Raw genomic sequence first — 18,595 nt, 5'->3', positions numbered from 1 at the left:
ACTGGCTTCAAATCTGTACCATTTTTAATTCAGATCAAAGACACAACCACAGAGGTTAAGTGCCCATGACAACTGGTTTGGTTTAATTGTCACTGATACTGCTGTCTCTTTGATCAGCAGTTCCATTTTTTTTTCTCAAAACTTTGTCTCTGGTTTCAAGCTATTGTTGAATTCCACTATTGCACAGGAAAGTTCCTCTCAGGCCTAGTTGTCACATACTAAAAGTCCCATGGAATATAATGGGCTTTGTGATAGACAGTGATGGATGTGCGTCAAATCTATAGGCAGCTTAGATGGCCAAAGCCTACTTTTTGGCGTACATCAAGAGTAACTATTGAGTTATGCAGACAAAGTTGAGATGTGTTTATTTGCATACTCCTAGGTGCCTCAAGGACTTTCTTCACTGTCCATAATGAAAACAGATTTTTTTTTTTCTTTGAGAAAGAAGAAAAATTATTGCATTTTTAAGTGCACATTGTAATATCCATTTGTTGAAAAGATGACGAACACTAGAAGGTGCTGAATTATCCATTTCAGGTTAGGATCAACAACATGCATGGGTATTTTAATCACTTTTATAGGGAAAATTTTTCAGTCTGGCTTTGGAAGGATTGCCAGAAAAGTGCCAGATCCAAATGGTTAATCTCAAGATAAAATTAGAATGGCTTTAAAATGAAGGGTTTCTGGGGTTTGTACTGGAGAAATTATTCTGGAACTTATTCAGACTTTTGCTAGTTGGTGATTTATGTTTCCTGCTGAGTGATATCTCTTAATGGACTTTATTAAAAGCAAGAATGTGTTGAGAGCTCTGGCTGCTATTCCATCTGTGAATACACCTCATTATCTCTATAGCTGCCTTCATATTCAAAGTTTAGCAGCTTCACAAAGAAACATAAATGTAAGATGCGAACAGATTCCCTCACTTTCCTTGCTTTTCATTTCAGTTCTGGTTGGTAATGCACTATTTGTCGGAGATGACTGAAGAGCAAACACTAGTAATGTACAGTGGACATCCTCTGGGACTCTTTCCCAGCCATCAGCATGCTCCTCGATTAATCATTACTAATGGCATGGTAGGTATTAGCATCTTGTCTTCTCTTTTTCCTCCTCTTCTGTTAGTTTTTAAGTGTTTGCTGAATTAAAATGTTATTTATACTAACTAAATTTACAACAGCACAGAGGAGAATCTGGAGTCCAAATTCTGCAGCATTTATTCCATACAATTGCTCTCACCTCAAGCGTGCTGATCTGCAGTGATGGAGGGAACAATCCTCTCCTTATTAGACGACTTCTGTTCTGACTGAGCCTGAGCTGTACATGTTCTTGACCAAAACATTTCATCTAGGCTCAGTTTGGAAGATTTAAAAGCCCTCAATAGGCAAACAGATGATTCATAATCAGATGCTCAGATACGTGGACTGCGTTGCTTGGAAGGCAAGCTGGACAAGTGAATGTACTGGTTCATTGCCAGTCTTTTGAGCCATTCAATATTTGTCCCCCTGCAGGCTACTTTTGTGGCTAGAGGACAGCTTTCCTTAAAATTTGCATGACAGTCACACTGCCAGAAAGACCAGACATCTTTTTTTTCTAATACTAGAATGCATGGAATAAAACACCTGAATTACTCCTGGTTTTCACGGTTTTTCTATGTGTGTGACCATAGTTAGAGAAATGTAAGCTGCTAAAAAGATCTGCTTAAATCTCTAATTTGCTTATGTGGGTTTTCTTTTGATTGTTTTCTTAGGTTATTCCCAACTATTCCACCAGAGATGAATACGAGAAGATGTTTGCTTTGGGAGTAACAATGTAAGAAGATACCTCGCTATTAAAATATATCAAATACTTAAATGTATTTCAGACATCAAGCAATGGCTGGTTAAAATTTTTAACGCAGATGGATTTCAACTGTGTTGCATAAAGTCCTGATGCTGCAAAGCATTAATGCACACTTACTTAAGTGGAATCACAGGAGTTTGAGTTATGTTCAGCCACATATATAAGGATGTAATTGAGGTCTGCTAGGAATTAGTATTAGGTTTATGTGTGGGACATGGCTGAATTACAGCCTGAAGCCTTAAGCATAACCTACTTATAGCACTGGCTAGTTCCACTTTGCAGTGATTGTTTTGCAATCTACAGAAAACACAAGTTATGAAACATTCCTTCACACTAAGAAAGCTTTGAAATAGGAAGTTATCATTTTTAATTTTTTTGGAATGATTATTTACCTACTTTTTTTTTACTGCTGATCTAGTTGATAAGCACAGGATTATTATTCTGTTATGTACCATGGAAAAAATAAAATAAAACCACTGGAGAGCTGGGTGTGTACAGACAAGGAAGCTGGAAGAAATGAAAGGGCATGAATAGAGAATATCCATTACCACTTTCCTGGGAATTTCATAGGAATGTGGACAACTGTTTTAGCGTAACAACTTCAAAAGCAACTATGTGACTTGGAAGTGTGAGTGCCACTGAAAACCAAGGGCACAAAGATGCCAACAAGGTGAAAAGGAGTGTCCTTGTGTCCTGGTCACTGTGCTAAATGCCAAGAGAAGTTTACACTCAGCTTTTTGATCCATGCATTTTTGAACTCAATTTAACAAGCTAAATGCTCCTCCGAAAACACGTTGGTGCATTGCTAATGAAGAAATTCGATTGAGTTGTGAATTTGATAATAGCAGATCTTTAACAACAAATCGAAGCACAGAGATGTTTTTGTTATACTGGAAACATATGTAGACATGTACAGAATTCATCCCAGCCTGAGTGACGTGGTATCACTGTGTTCGTTGCTATTGCTAGGTATGGTCAGATGACTGCCGGGAGCTACTGCTACATTGGGCCTCAGGGAATAGTCCATGGGACTGTGGTAAGAAACTGGGGAAAGGTCTATTTGTCGATATGTTTTGGAGGAGGGTATCTCCTGCAGTGGGCGGGGAGTGGAGTGGAGTGGATTGCTGTGAGAGGATGTTCTGGCTAACAAAGGAATTCTCATTGCCTGCTCCTTAAAAAAATAGTGTTCTTCCACTCAGATAGTCCATGGCATTTTATCCCGAACACAGAGCTGAAGGAATCTACAATCAAGGTCTCAATCTGAGCTCGTATCTAGCTACAATAAGTGAAGTATGAATGGATGAAATGTTAGATAAAAACATTTTCTTAGCTTGTTTTCTTAGCTGTTTTCCTTAGCTGTCTTTTGCAGCCACCCTGAATAAGTCTCTATACCCCAAGAGCAGCATGTTGGGAACGACTGATTATTCTATGCTATTTCATAGTGAGAGAAATAAACATAAGCAGGACAGATGGTTTCATAACATCACTTCATAACATGTTTCCTTCTTAAAAGATTAAAATGGTTTCATGGTCCCAATGACCCCTGAGTTTCAAACTCTGCAAAAGGGACAGAAGATCTTTAAATTTCTGGAACTCTAGGAAAAGTAGCTCCTGATAATTGCTATATTGTGTTGTGTGCAGCTCACAGTGCTCAATGCAGGCCGTCGCTATTTGAAGGCAGAAGACCTTTCCGGAAAGGTGTTTGTTACTTCTGGTCTTGGAGGGATGAGTGGGGCTCAAGCAAAGGCTGCAGTCATTGCTGGGTGTGTGGGGATCATTGCAGAGGTGAGAGCAGTGCTTCTTTCATTCTCTCAGTCTCTCCTTCACGTGCTGATTCTCCTGATCTCCCTCATTCTCCTGATCTGACATATTCCTCAAGTAACCCTGACAAGCCAAACGCAAAAAAACCCAAAAAAACCAAAAAAACCCCACCAAAACCAAAAAACAACCAAACAAAAAACAAACAAACAAACAAAAAAACCCCCTCTTTTTCTAAGATCTGTCTGTCCTTTGCATTGCTGAGTATTTTTCACTGCTATTCCACTCTCTATTTGTTCACTCACTGGATCAGACCGTAAGGATATGGACTGTAACTTCTTATGATTGCTTCACAAATACTGCAGATTGATGCTGTCAGATGAGCTATTCTCAGTGCTTGAGCTACCCTCATTTCATGTGTGAAAGGGTGTAACTTCGACAGGCAATTCCCAGGGTAACCGCACCCTCTTATGCAAAAAAAAAAATCTGTGTTGCAAAGGTGTTAGATACATTACAATTGATCTTTAATGCCTCTGGCACCCTTATCAGGTGCAGTGGAAAGTACCCGTTAAAAATGTTGGTATGATTCACTCATCAAGGTTGGGACTAACCAAGTTGCGTGGTGTTGTGGTTCTTGGAAATCAATGGGATTTTGTAAGACTGGAAATTTTAAAGTTGGCTTCGGTATGAAGATGGTGAGGCTAATTACAAGCACTTATGAGAATCCCAGTTTGTAGACAATGAAGGTAAGTTCTGCTAAGGGAAAATGCTAATGAGGGAGAAGTTCTGTAGTACCATTTTCCCTGTTCCCTGAAGCTCAGCCACAGCATATATTCTTTGTAGAGTCTTTCATCCTGATGTAATGTTTCTCTGTTCCAAATATGTTAAAATAGCCCAGCTATTTCCTCCCATAAACAAAGAGGATCTAATAATGATCTGTGATTCAAAGACTGCTAATGTCCAAGCAATCGGAATAGTGTATGATAGGATCCACTGGATCCACAGATGTCCTTAAGTATCGTATATAATGCAGAACACCAACATCATAATCCTGGTAAGTATATATGGTTTTGAATGAAATACATTTTCATATAAAAGAGTAACATTAGGTTATCCTAATGCCTGCATTATGCAGTTATTATGCTTATCATAGGGTTCTGTTCTAACACATCAGATGGAAGGATGGACTACAAAAACGCTGCAAAAATTTTTCAACAGAAAAATGTTGCTCTGCAATTCTGTGAAAATGGTAGTGAATATCTTTAATGATATTGACTATTGAGAAACAATAAACACTTCCATGCATTTCTTTCCTCATGATTACCTTTGAGTTCAATACACTGGGGAAACATTCTTGGTGGAGCAGATATAGGACTGACCAAAATGCTTTGAGCTTTTTTGACTGTCTGTAGGTGATGAGCTCTTGTTACTGCTCCAGAGGAAGAAAGATTTTTGAGAACCAAACTCCAGTGGGAGTTTAGCCTTCTCAGCCAAAGTTGTTTAAAGAGAGAATTAGCTGGCAGACTTCTGCTGTAGGCATGTCACTTGCTGCAAAGAAAAGGGTAAGAATATTGCAATCTGACCCATGGTAATTATAATTAAACTTCAAACGTAATAGATCAGACTGCCCCTGTGGCATGCAGTAAATCTGACCTGCTCTGGCTAGCTCGCGTCTTGTTCACGGAAGGTTAGGGTTTCATCTGTTTTACAATGATGGCGCAGAAGTGTTTTTGTCAGTACGTGAGTTTCGCGTGTATTTGAGATCTTATCAGGTATTCCCTGCAGATGAAATAAATTTATTCAATTTATTATTGAATAAATTATCTTTATTCAGACTTCTACTCTGTCATCATGATCTTTCAAATGCTAGAATACAAAGGAAAGATTCCAGTGAAAGCTATTCACAGCAGTCCTTTGTCCTTTTCATCTCTACGGCTGCAGACGATTTTGTTCAGGAGACTGAATATCGCCTGGTTTTTATCTCCTGTGAGATGATCCTTGTCGGAAATGAGTCTCAGCAGCACATGTGGATAGCTATATATATGCACATATTATTTATTTCAGGAACTATTTATGCAAATGACACTGAATTGTGTAAGAGATGTCATTTTGTCAGCCAGGGCTTCCGAAGCTCAGACAGAAGGGATTAATGGTGCAAGTCTTTTACCTCTTCTGTTTGACACGAAGCAGACTGTAATTTTATGAAACAATTGTGTGGAGGGCCAGCCTATCGCCTCTGAGCTGCACTAAGCTCTCCAGGGTTACACTGGGGGTGACATTAGCCATCACGTTTGTGCAATTTTTTAAACTCGTAAGATGCTGGTCAAAAATTGAACATATTTTTGAAAGTGCGATTCAAAGGAAGCTAGTTTTCTTGAGTATGCTAGCCAGTCTGTGAAAGACTAAGACTGCCAGAGAGGTCTGAAGTAAAATATGTAGGATGTGGTAACAGATTTAAATAGATCTGAGCTGTGTTATGCTGAGCTTTAAATGAACCCAATTCCTCTAATTCATATGGACCATTTAATATCTTTCCTCCTGTGCTGATTTAAATAACTCCCAAAGAAGCTGTCCCCTGCGGCACCTGACTTTATTGAATAATTCCATTGGCAGCGACACTGATATTATCATAATCTGGGGCTTTGGAAGGATAGTCTTTATTACTGATGTGGGAAATGATGGAAGGTTTTTCATGCTAAGAATAATTAGGAAAGAAAAGGTTTCCTGGTGTTCAAGTGACTCCTGAATATGGATCTTATTTAATTTACATATAAATACTTTGTTAATGAGAAATAATAGAATGAAAATAATGGGAGTGGATTATAGAGAAGTAAAAATGCTTTAATGAAATACTAGAAGATACTCAGGTTACGTCTTCTTGTGCACACACACCACTGTAGGTGTTTAAATCTGTCACTACCACAGAAAATTGGCTTGAATTAATTTTGCCACTTGCCTTATGCCACTGATATCTCATTATAAAAGTCTTAATGATGTGCAAGTTTGTACATTGAACCATTAATATAGAATCTGTGCCAAAGCCTCCACAGTTTCTCTCTCCATTTATATTTTTATCCAGCTGTCTCTTATGCATGTACACACTGACACACACAGAAGCTGAGCCCAGAAGAGAGTACAGATTGGGGATTGAGTTTGTTTGGAGCTTCAAAGTTCAAACAAGAGGGAATTAAAGACATAGTTTTGTTTTGATCCATTCCATTTTTCAGAGGCATTAGCCAGCTGGGATAAGAAAATGCTTTCCTCTTTTCTTTTCCATATTTGGTTGAGATTTTCAACCAGCAGAACAAAAGTGAGGGTCAATTTTATTCAGCAAACCATTGCTTCATCCTGGGCGGTCTGGCAGAAATGTCTATCTCTGAGCTGATCAAAGGAAATATTTCCCTAATTAAACAGAAATTTTATTTTCACAGAAAATAGCCAGATTTGAAAAATAAATTGGAAACATTTTGGCTTTCATATTTCAATGTAATTATGAAAAGAAACAATAAGAATAACTAAAATTGGCAGAAAAATGTTACCTCTTGTACAATTTTAATAATTTTTGGCTTGTAAAATATTTTGGGAAGTGATGTATCAAAGTCTTTTTTTCTTGCTTTGAGCCTGGAGTAAAAGAGAACAGAAAGTGTAAACAAAAAAAAAAATCAGAAGTGAAAAATAAGTATTTGAAGAATCACTCCATATTCTTAAGGCCAAGGCAGGGCTATTCCCTTTACCTATTTGCTACTCTTTCTTGCAGACTAATTGAAAAGCTAAAGGTAAAAGTGACTGGATAAGGGAAAGAGGGGTTTTAAGATCTCTGCTATTTCTCTCAGGTTGATGAAGCAGCACTTTTGAAACGTCACAAGCAGGGATGGCTGATGGAAATCTCTAACAACCTGGACCATTGCATTGCTCGCCTTAGGTATGACTTGTAACATAATTCAGTGAGTTTCTCTGCTTCCTAATCCTCGCTTTACATCTTTCTGCCTTTCTGCATTGTGCCATTTTAGTGCGCATATAGAAGGGGTTGAGGGACACCTCTTCTTATTCCAGGTCTGCTTTTGAATGTGAATCCATCCTTCAAACAGCAGCAGTCATTATTAGTGACTACCAATGATTCATATCATTTATAGATGTTAAATATGTCTTCATTCAATTTCATGAATATGCATAGAACAATTAAAATAACGTTACACTTGAAGCATCACTCAAGCTTTCTGGAATCAGTGATTAACAATTACATAAAAGTTGAAAGATCTGTTGCCTAGATGAGTGTTGTAAACCACATATAGACTTTTTTGCTGGGCTTGACTCTGTATATGATTTGTACATTGCAAGGTGGAATTACATGAGGTGCATTTTCTTTAACCAATCTTTTTAATCTGTTCTAGAGATGCGAGAAAGAATAAAATTGCCCTTAGTTTGGGTTACCATGGGAATGTGGTAGATCTATGGTAAGTAGTACATATGGATAATAGATATATTAATGCTCTTGCTTGATAGTCAACCTGGAATGAGTTCCCAAACTTGGAAGAGGCCTTAAACTTAGTGCTGAGTTCATTACTCTAGATGCTCATGACAAACTGTATTTTCAAATAGGGGTCTTCATCCTTGTGTTGCAGTTCCCAGTTGTTTCCCATACACCTTCTCCTTTCCTTATGGAACAATGAATTTCTCAGGGAAAGAAATCCCTAAGATTCTTCCTTGGATAAAGAAAGAATTTATCCCTTTCCTTCTAACCTTTCACTAACTGGATAGCAAGAAAATGTCTTTGACTTCAGTGAAGAATTGAGGTAGTGATTGAATAAAAATAATCAGGTGATGGACAGAAATTCTGGTGCTCGAGGCTTTATCCAAGGGTAAATCTTGCAGTCACACCACATATCAAGGGTTGAGACTGACCGATAAGACTGGTATGTCATACTGGTATTGGATTCATCTACCAGCATTCCTGCATAAGTAAATGTGAACTATAAAAGTTGCACCTAAATCTTTGTTACCATCATTTCCCACCTCCTGACTACTATAACAAAGACATAGCCTGCCAAAGGCATACCTTTATAAACAACCTCTTGGGATGGAAGAAGCTCACCTGAAAGAGGAGCTAGAATGTGAAATGACAGCTTCTGTTCAAGCACTCCATTCATTTTCTTCCCCAGGGAGAGGCTAGTATATGAGCTGGACACAACAGGAGAGCTGCTAGTTGATCTGGGGTCTGACCAAACTTCGTGTCATAACCCGTTCAGCGGGGGATACTATCCGGTACAGCTTGGCTTTGAGGAAGCAAAGCAGCTCCTTTCCACCAACCCAGGGAAGTTCCGGACCCTGGTACAAGAGAGGTAAATGTTTTGGCGACACGTGTTTTTAACCTTTAAGTTGAGTTGCTCTGCAAGTGATCAGATCTTTGTCTTTCTCACAAGAAGTTTCTGTTCTTTGGTATTTCAGTAGAAATCTGGGGTAGAGCTACAGTACTAATAACTCCGAACTTTATACTTATACAGCTATCACTCAGAATCTGGCAGGCATCGCTTACCCACCATTTTAGGAGTAGTCTCTAGTGTATAAGATCAGAGGTCTGAACACTAATGTTTTATTTCACTTTGATAAATTCCGAAGTTGCATTAGGTTTTAGAAATCTGGGACAATAAGTACAATCCCACATAGTCTACCAGTTGGTTTAGGTTTGCTGAATATAGCATAAAAACCCAATGGGTAAGCCAGAAAGTCCATCTAGTCTACCATGCTTCCAGCTGTGACCAGTAATGCTTTTTAGGGAAGGCTATAAGGAGGGGACAAACTCCCCCAATCACTTGTCCCAGCTTCCTGCAACTGTAACTAAGTTCTGTTTAGCATCTTTATTTTGGGGAGCTACTCATGATTTACAAGTTTGCAAGTGAAATTGGAATTGGGTGTTATAAAGGGAGCGATTTGGCATAATTTATATATAAATAAAAAACTGTGGAATATAGTCAACGAGCTGTACTGTTGTTCTCAACTGGTACTTTTGAGACTTTATGGCTTCTACTCTGGTTTTGTTCACCTTGAACATTCCTGCTGGAGACCTTTTTCCAGCAGAAGGTAGAAAATGGGCAGATAATCTATTTGATTTTGGATGAGGGTCCTACAAGGACCTTTCCAGTTTCCCAATTCTGCATCATACTACTCTAAGACAAAGGTAACAGAAAGGTAAATTTCTGGGAGGGACTAATTTCTAACAAGCTAGATATGACCTAAACAAATCCAGTTTCATTTGTTGGGCATCGATTCACCTCTCTAGAGTTCCAAGAGGTTACACCTATGCATGTACAACTCCATGTGCAACTATGCATTGAGATTAGAACTGGATAATATTAAGTGGAAATGGTATCACAGAGAGCAGTGCTGGGGTATGGTCCACTATTGGAAACAAAGGGAAAATTGGGCTGTTTTGGCCAAGGGAGAGGCCAGAACAGTGATGTTCAGCCATTTTCAGTATTTCTGTCCCTGATCACTTCCTCTGTGAACTTCTTAAACTCTTCTGCAGTTTTGTGTAGGCTGTTTTTTGTTATTACCTTCCATCCTCAGAGCTGGCTGCATTTCTTTGCTGAAAGATGTGACCCCTCTCCGCTAATTAATGAAGTTCCCTTAATGACTGCAAATCACTTCAAGATTTGGGGATAACAGGTGCTACAGAGATTGAAAGCATCTCAATTGGTTTCTAATGGGTCTACGTCTGAATTTCTCTGGGGTCTTTCAGTTCCATCTGTTTCCCCCTACTCCCATGCCTTTAGTGAGTTCATGATATTATTCTTTTTGATATTTTATTAATCTCAAGAATAACTGTTTCCTTCTTTATTTCAGCCTGAAGAGACATGTGGCTGCTATTAACAGACTAGCTGATAAGGGCATGTTTTTTTGGGATTATGGCAATGCTTTTCTCTTGGAAGCTCAGAGGGCTGGTGAGTAGATCCTGGAGTTGTTAGGTGGAAACAAGGACAATCCTGCATGCCTCTTCCCAGCTGTATATTTTGGTAGGATAGGGTTGGCCACTGTGTTACGCTAACTCTTTAGTCTCTCATTCTCTGAGACCCCTGACCTTCTCTGTGGCTGAGACAGAGCCTTCATGGGAACCCAAGTGCAGTCCGGTTTTACATGTTATAGTTTTTCTTCATCAAGTCACTGACTATTAAAATTATTTTGTAGGTGCTGATGTTGAGAAAAGAGGAGCCAATAAAACAGAATTTCGATATCCTTCCTACGTTCAGCACATCATGGGGTACGTTGGGGAGAGTTTGGAATAAAGCTCTCTAGTCCCTTGTGACCCCTTCTGTTTAGGGGGAGAGTACTACAGAGATTTCACTTAGTGCAAATCTTGCAGTGTACTATAAATGGTGAAAGGGAGTCAACCATAGCAATAGGAAAATTGATCTCACAGGTGTTATGCCAGAGTTAGTCTTATTTTTCTCCACTCTGGAGAAATGCCCAGTGTGGTTTAGGAAGATGCCCTGTTGGCTGTAAGCATCATACTCATGTTTTCTATTGGCTTCCTTAGAGTTACTCCTTGCATTTGCCTGTGTGCAGGGGAAAAGAAGAGCCAGACCTGGAGGGACATGTTGTATGTGATTAACATAAGTAAACTCTGACAGCAGGGGTTTTACTAACATTTTGTCCTGAAAGGCATGGCATGTCTTGATAATTTGGTGTAAAGCTTTATCCTTTTTAGAATTAAAAGCTTTTATGAAAGCAGACACCAGATGTGTGAACAGTAAGCTAAAGCATTGCCAAATCAAAACTCTTCACTCCTTTACATGAATAGCTGCATTTTCTCTTTTGTCGCATCAATTTTCCTTAAGCGGTTCTACTCAAAAGAATAGCCAAGTCACAGCCTCAGACTGTAACTATATGCAACCTCACCTCTAGGTGCTAAAAATGAAGAGCTTGTCTCTTCAGTGCAGTAGAGCTCAATTCCAAGTCATCAAAGCCTATGTCTACACTGAAGTTAAAAGCACGTCTGAAATAGGACACTCTTCTACCCATATGGCCGACTGTATCTTTTACCCAAGCTGCGCATACTGCTTGTAGAAAAAGCTGAGCTCAGGAGATCTGTTGAGGGACTGGGTTTATAACACCTTTTGTCTCTGACTTAATGCTTAGCTTGCCTATATCATGTGAATAAGAGCTTGAACATAGAGTAAGGCGCCAACCAGATTAGATCTCTTCTTCTGGAACTCAGCTGAAGCATGTCTTACTCTTGTGTGTAAACAATGAGGACAGCAAATGAGCCTGGACTCAGGCACTTGTTCAGAACCTACACTTGTCTGGTAGCATAGATGCAGTCAGTGTTAGCCTGGGTTAAGGATGAAAAGACCAGGCAGCAGGGAGAGTATATTTGATGAAACAAAAGAAAAATTGCAATTCATCTGATGATGCACTTGTTTGAACTGCCCAACATTCCTATCAAAATTCTGGCCTGACTGTATTTTTATACACCAGTCAATGACTGTGTGAAACAGCACTGTTTAACTTCTCAATTAATGGTCCCTGATGCTTCTGTTTAGATTAGTTCATTGAAAATGTTTCAAATTCTTCCGTCTCCAGCTAATGAAAGAAAAGCACTGCTAGCAGCCAGGATAAATAAGGAAAGAATTTCAACTATCTCTTAATGAAACATGTTCTCTTCTCAGGGACATTTTTTCCCTGGGATTTGGGCCATTCCGCTGGGTTTGTACCTCAGGTGACCCACAGGATCTTGCTACCACTGACTCAATTGCCATGTCTGTGCTGGAAGACTCTATACGTCAGGGAGGTAAGACACCATCCCCTGCCCCCATCACTGGGGGTGCTTTTGGGGAGGAAAGGAAACTGAGAGTTGTACAATGTGTGATAGCTTTTGGCTGAAACCATAGAAAGCACTCCTTTGCCTGTTCCATGGGGACAGGAAATCTCACTGTTCTCCAAACTCCTATAAGGAGTGTAACTAGTAGGTAAAATATAAAAAAACAAACAAACAAACAAAAAAAAAACATGTAGAGAGGTTATTGATCCCAAAGCTATTGTTGCAATTTTGGCTAAGAGCATTTCTTATCATTTGTTACAGATTTTACTGCCCTTTGTCACCTTGAAACTTTAAGGCAAGCAGTATCTTTCATCAATAGGTCTCCAAGGGTCTTTTAAAGGACTCAAATTGCTTTGCCCCTGTCTCACAGGTGAATGAGGCATGGGAATCTAGGCAGGTTTTTAAGAGGCTAGCAAGCAGATCAGTGGCAGGAAACCCAGGTTTCATGGGTGTGGTGCTCCATCCAGTGTCATTTATTTGTGATTACAATTTTGAGGTCTTTTTTGACATTTCTTAATAAATTGACAGCTGTTTCTACTCACTGGTGGAACCAATCTGGAATATGTGCGTGGCTCTGTATGCTACTCTAGTATCTAGGAATTACACTGTCTTTCACCCTTCCATATCCCTGAAAGTGGGCTATTACTGCTACCCCCTGCTTATGAATGGGAGCTGAGACAAAGCTAGTTTTGTGTCAGCAAACATGAATCCTAATTTCCCAGGTTGCAGTGGAAGACCCTACTACTTTCCCTTTCTTTGCTTTTACAGTAGCTGGACAGCAGACTCAGACTTAAGTGTCATTGTCCCCTAGCACTGAAGTCCTCAGCTCTTCTGTTTCGAGAGATTGGAGCTTTGTGCTTCTCAGAATCAGAAATGGATCACAAATCCAAAGCCTATTTTATGGGGAGGAAAGCATAATATTTTTATCTAGTAATATTGAAATATTTGTTGCTTCTTTCATGAAAGACATCATTGAAGCATGAATAAAGTGTGAAGATTTTGAATGCTCCCCCATTTCTTCTGGAACAGTTAGCATTGTGAGGATCGAGGGTGGTATTTCTGACATTCAGATATGTCTCATTTGAAACAAAACTACTGCTGTCTTCCTGTAATATAAGGCTTGTGTCCAGCTTCCTCTTTCTCCCAAGAGGTGAATTATTGATCAAGTAGGTCTGACCCTGCAAGGTCCTGAGCTCTGTCTATTCTCTGAAACTTTCCTTAGGAGTCATCTTAAAGAAACAGCACTGGAGCACGAGGTGTTTTTAATGCAATGGCCCAGAAGCACCTCCCCTGTTCCATAGATATTGAAACTTTCATGTTTTTAAACCTGGTCCCTCGGCTTAATTGAAGGGAGGGTGAAATCTAATGGTATAGTGCTGGATCTGTCTTCAAAAATTTGGAGTAGTTTTTCTGCCATGTACTGCAACCTCCAGTCGTCTTCTCTCAGGATTGAATGACCTTAGGATAGTTTGCGTTGCAAGACTAGGAAATTAATCAGTTACTGTGTGTACAATAGTATGTGGGTGTTTATATAGATGGTAATGTAAAGCTGGGGAGAAGTCTCTTCCACAGACAAAAAGCATTAAACTCTTGCATGATATTCTTAAACAAAAAATGACATTTAAAAAATCCCAACAGGTGAAAACAGGCTTAAGGGCAAGGCTATTATTGGATTTGCTGTTGATTTTGGCAAGACAATGGGAACAGGATTTCAAAGAGAAATGAAAACAGAATTTGGCCAGATAATAAACAGCCATTAATGGATTCATGCTCTTGAGTATTCCATGCCCTGTGGGACCTGGGCTTGGACCAAATTCCAGGGTCTGGATATCCTCACACACATATACATCTAAAATCTGAACCTACCTTTGAATTTTATAAAAGAATCTGTTATGATGGCTGAGTGAAAACTCCACAGAGCTGAAGTCTGTTTCATTCCAAGTCTAAACTTTTGAGCTGGCCTTGAGTCCAATGTTCAACATTCTTCTCCGTTTGTAGAGTTGAATGTTTGCACTTAAACCTCACAAACTGTGTAAAAAGTCCTATGTAGTTTTATTATCTGCTTCCATTCCTAAGGTACCCGAGCTTTTAATCTAGCCTTTGCACAAGAGATGCAGCACTGATGATTGGAGTGTAACTCGGATTTATGACCTCTGGGGTAGTTTGAAGGCTGAGCTGCTGCATAACAACAATACAAATCACCCAAGAGCAAAGGCAGCCAATCTCTGTTGATGAGGACGGTTCCTCTGAGTGCACAATGCTTTCTAGTACCTTTGAAACCCTAAATAAGTGCAAAGGCCTATGAAATACCAGAAGCAACACAGTAGCTTGCCTGACTTCAAAATGTATTCCTGTTGGGGTGGGGAAATGGGGGCACCAGTTTAGCAAATGAGACACATGTGGAGCTAATCTAAAGTTAAGGTCTTTTGAAAAAGAGCTGTAAGATTTTCATCTGCAGGACATAATGCTAAATAAAAGGGAGGATTCTTTGCTTCCCCAGGAATAACTGATGAAATCCAACTTTGGACACACCACAGTTTAGGACAGAGAATATAACTGTTTATTGGAGCTGGCTGGGAGGGAGAGATGTGCTGTGTTGAGATATGTCCTTGTAGCCAGTATTCTCATCTGGCTTCTCTTCTGGATATGTTCTATAGAATTAACAGACAGTAAGATCTTTTCTAGAAGTCTGTGCACTGTGAAATATAAAATATGGTAAGTACTATCAGCATATAACAGTGACAGAAACTCATTCTCTATTCGGTTTTCTAGAGTAACTCCTGTAAAGTCTCATTAAATATCTATAATAACCTAAGTGAATACTATCCATTACCTTCTAGAAGATGTTTCCTTAAAGCTTATGAATGGCAGCACAATCCTCCTAGGACAGCACTAGCAGATGTTTCATCTTTCACTCTTTGTGCAGCTAAGAGCTGACATGTTAATCCTCATTGCAGACTTCAGAAGCTATCACTTGGAGCCAACACCTAAAGCACTGACAGGTCTTTTTAGGATCATTAAAACTCTATGCATGGAAGGCCTGCCTCTGCAGGAATGAGCATATTTTACATTTCCCTTTAACAATGTGTTTAACCTGGATTAGAGATTAGTATCTTGCCTTTTCCTCTTTCCTTTTTCTAGTTTTACTATGCATATCTGCTAACATATTGCCTAGTGGAAAGACAGTAGTCTTAGACACTCTTCTGAGTTACCAGGGACAATTTCAAGTTAGCAGTGTGCAGTTTCTCCAGCTTGACTGACTTTCAAACATAAATTTCAGATTTAAGATTCACTTTAAGATTCAGCTGGACAGGGTGCTGGGCCATCTTGTCTAGACTGTGCTTTTGCCCAGAAAGGACCAGATGATCCTTGAGGTCCCTTCCAACCTGCTATTCTAGGATTCTGTGAAGTCGTATGTACATTAATTTGACTTGAAAATGGGTGAGAGCTGAAAAGTGATGAGGACCATGCTATCTTTGAATCTGCAGAAATTATAACTTGAAGCTCTAATGCATGAGCAAGTCACTGTGGCTTAGCATGTTCCCACATGTCAGCTGAGCCCTGGTAGCTGACCACGTCTCTCAGGACAACGTAATGTGATGTAGCTTAGCCCATAGAGAGAGAACCTACAGGCAGTAACTTCTTCAGCCATTGTAACCTCATCCGAGCTCACGCTCGGCCTGCCAGGAAAGGCATAACTGTAAAAGCCCCCGAAATTAAGACAGTGAGACAATGCTTCTGTCGCATTCCATACTCTCCCTCCCTTTTTTTACTCATGCCATGCCTGTGGAGGCAGCTGATTGTACTGCGGTCACCATGTATCTGACTGGTATGTGCCATACTTCACTGTCTTTCACTTCAAGTATCTTTATTCTTACTCCTCTTTGGCTGATTGAGGTGGAATGGCACAGATATAAATGAGAGGAGAAGATGGAGAATATAACACCATTATATATAATTTGCTTCATAGATAACAACATATCTAACCAAGGTGTAGGGTGGATTTACACATAAAGTAGCTGCTTCATAGTAAGTTTTTCTGTGCAGTTTGTGCTCCATAGTAATGCAAGGCAACCTTGCCTCAGTTTGTAGGATGAGAGACCTCAGTTTTATCTTGGGATAAAAACATTCATGTGGCCCATTTAGTACAGAGTAACTGCTGTGCTATAAATCTATATCCCAGCACCGGTGTAACTTATCCTCAAGTATGTATTGTCAGCTGCTTCTGAGAATTTCTGCTGGCTGACTCAAAGGGAGTTATTTACTACCTGATGCATGACTGGACTGTAGTACCCAATGTCATGGAGTTTGCTAAAGCTACTAATTTAGCAAAGTCTTGGAAAGGGATTGGGCATTTAGTAGGCAGCAAGCCAGGTGACCAAAAATGAACAGTACCTGTAACCTGTATTTCAAGGTTTAATTTAGTTTGCTAAAGATCTGAATGGGAGTTATTCTAGCTGCCTCCTAGGTGACACCTCATACCTTCCTCTAAATATATGGTACCAGTTACTGCATCAGCTGCACAGATGATGCTATATAGCATTTCCTATATGCGTGCTTGTATCTGAGAGTAGAATTTGACTTCCTAGTGCTGTCAGATGAATTAAATTAGATTTAGAGCATATTGCATTCATTTTCAAGTCCTCTTTTCTTTCTTGCTTTTCTCTTGCAAGTGAGCACATCTGTGAAGCAGCAGTACCATGACAACATCCGCTGGATTCGGGAAGCTGGCAGGCATAACTTGGTAAGTGCACAAGCTCCTTCAGCACATCGGACCACTCCTGGTCCAGAATGCAGTTTTTGAATGCTGGACTGAAAAGCAGGAATGGGCATGAATGAAAACACTGGCTGTAACTCCCAGGGCTGGTAACTTAAACCTCTCTCCACAGCAGGGTTTTAGGGTGAGCTGAAGCAGTTCTTTCCCTTCGCTTCCTCATCTGGAAATGTTTGAATAATCCAGCAATATCTAGTCTTATGTTTGGAGTGAAACACATCAATGATTCCCCTCATTTGTAACTACCTTTCTTTCAGAGCACTCTTCAAAATGTCCTTCTTGGCACTGCTTTAGCCCAACTTTTCACGCATGCGGTTCCCAGTACCTTTTTCAAAACAGGTGATGGGGCCAAAGAACTGCCATGGTTTTGCACTGTGGGAAGCAGGATGCCAGTGAAGCATCCTTTGTTTTTCTTTTAGGGCAGGCTCCCACTGTGAAGCTAACTGGTAACACTGTAGGGCTCATATGTGCTCTCATCATCTGGAAGCCAGATTGGTCTGTGGGGTGAAAGCTGGAGAGGAGCATAGCTGTGCAGGACAGATGTTCTTTGCCATTCTTTGTCTCCATATTTCTCTTCCCTTCCAGCCCATCATCACCAGTTCCAAACCTCTGCTTCTCAGCTGTTGATAAGGGATTTGTTGATAGGGGGATTATAGCCTAGCAATCAGGTTGATTTAAAAAGTGGGATTTATTGGACAGTAGCAGCTGAATACAGAAATACATCTCACTGATTGTGTGAGTGGAGATAAAACTCAGTTCAAAGACGGATTTTAATTTCTTTTTTCTGGAAGCTGGATGTTGATGAAGAAATAATCTGCGCTTTCTCCTACAGAAGGGGTCAATCCTGTGACTCCATTTATCTGGGGCCTGAAGATAAGCCAGTTGCACAGAGAACCTTATCGCTCTGGCATTTTTATTTTCCAGGTTGTTGGCTCTCAAGCTAGAATCTTATACTCTGATCAGAGGGGTCGTGTGTCTATAGCTGTGGCTATTAATCGAGCGATTTCCGAAGGAAGGATTAAGGTTTGTCTTTTTTGTCTTGATATGGTCTGGTAATTGTGTTTAATATCTGAGACTGGGGTGGCAGGTGGGAAAGGAGAAAGCTTCAGCCAGTGAGAATGGAAGTGCCTGCCATTTACACGGGACCAGTATTCTGTTAGCACGTATTAGAGCTCAGTCCTCATCTCTGCCTGTCACCAGTATTGTGCAATGTAATAGAAGAGAGACGGGTTTAGAAACTGTCTGAAATACGCTACTTTTGATTTTATGGTGGGAATCTGCCTTATTGTCTATTTTGGCATCTACAAGCACAACATACCATGCTGTGATTTGCTGAAAACACAAGGCAGGGACTGTAACTCCTTAGCAGTGCCCCAAACATTAAAAGTAACAAGAGACCGTGCCACTGCCCA

The 18,595-nt window shown here is 39.9% G+C and overlaps 1 protein-coding gene across 1 annotated transcript in view; it reads left to right on the top strand.

Annotated features, from left to right (window-relative positions):
* Window positions 1-18,595, top strand: part of UROC1 (urocanate hydratase 1) — a gene marked incomplete at both ends in the record, with an annotated part of 43,896 nt that overhangs the window by 13,251 nt on the left and 12,050 nt on the right. The window contains 12 exons of the mRNA XM_082322041.1: window positions 945-1,073; window positions 1,745-1,806; window positions 2,806-2,872; window positions 3,478-3,621; window positions 7,428-7,516; window positions 7,986-8,048; window positions 8,754-8,933; window positions 10,435-10,532; window positions 10,777-10,849; window positions 12,258-12,379; window positions 17,083-17,153; window positions 18,108-18,206. Coding sequence (XP_082178167.1) covers window positions 945-1,073; window positions 1,745-1,806; window positions 2,806-2,872; window positions 3,478-3,621; window positions 7,428-7,516; window positions 7,986-8,048; window positions 8,754-8,933; window positions 10,435-10,532; window positions 10,777-10,849; window positions 12,258-12,379; window positions 17,083-17,153; window positions 18,108-18,206 — 1,197 coding nt within the window. The remainder of the gene's footprint in view (window positions 1-944; window positions 1,074-1,744; window positions 1,807-2,805; window positions 2,873-3,477; window positions 3,622-7,427; window positions 7,517-7,985; window positions 8,049-8,753; window positions 8,934-10,434; window positions 10,533-10,776; window positions 10,850-12,257; window positions 12,380-17,082; window positions 17,154-18,107; window positions 18,207-18,595) is intronic.

This window comes from Platalea leucorodia (genome assembly GCF_965183815.1).
Source record: "Platalea leucorodia genome assembly, chromosome: 9".
NCBI classification, from domain to species: domain Eukaryota; kingdom Metazoa; phylum Chordata; class Aves; order Pelecaniformes; family Threskiornithidae; genus Platalea; species Platalea leucorodia.
The sequence above is the reverse complement of the archived record's forward strand: the minus strand, read 5'-3'. Positions and strand labels throughout refer to the sequence as shown.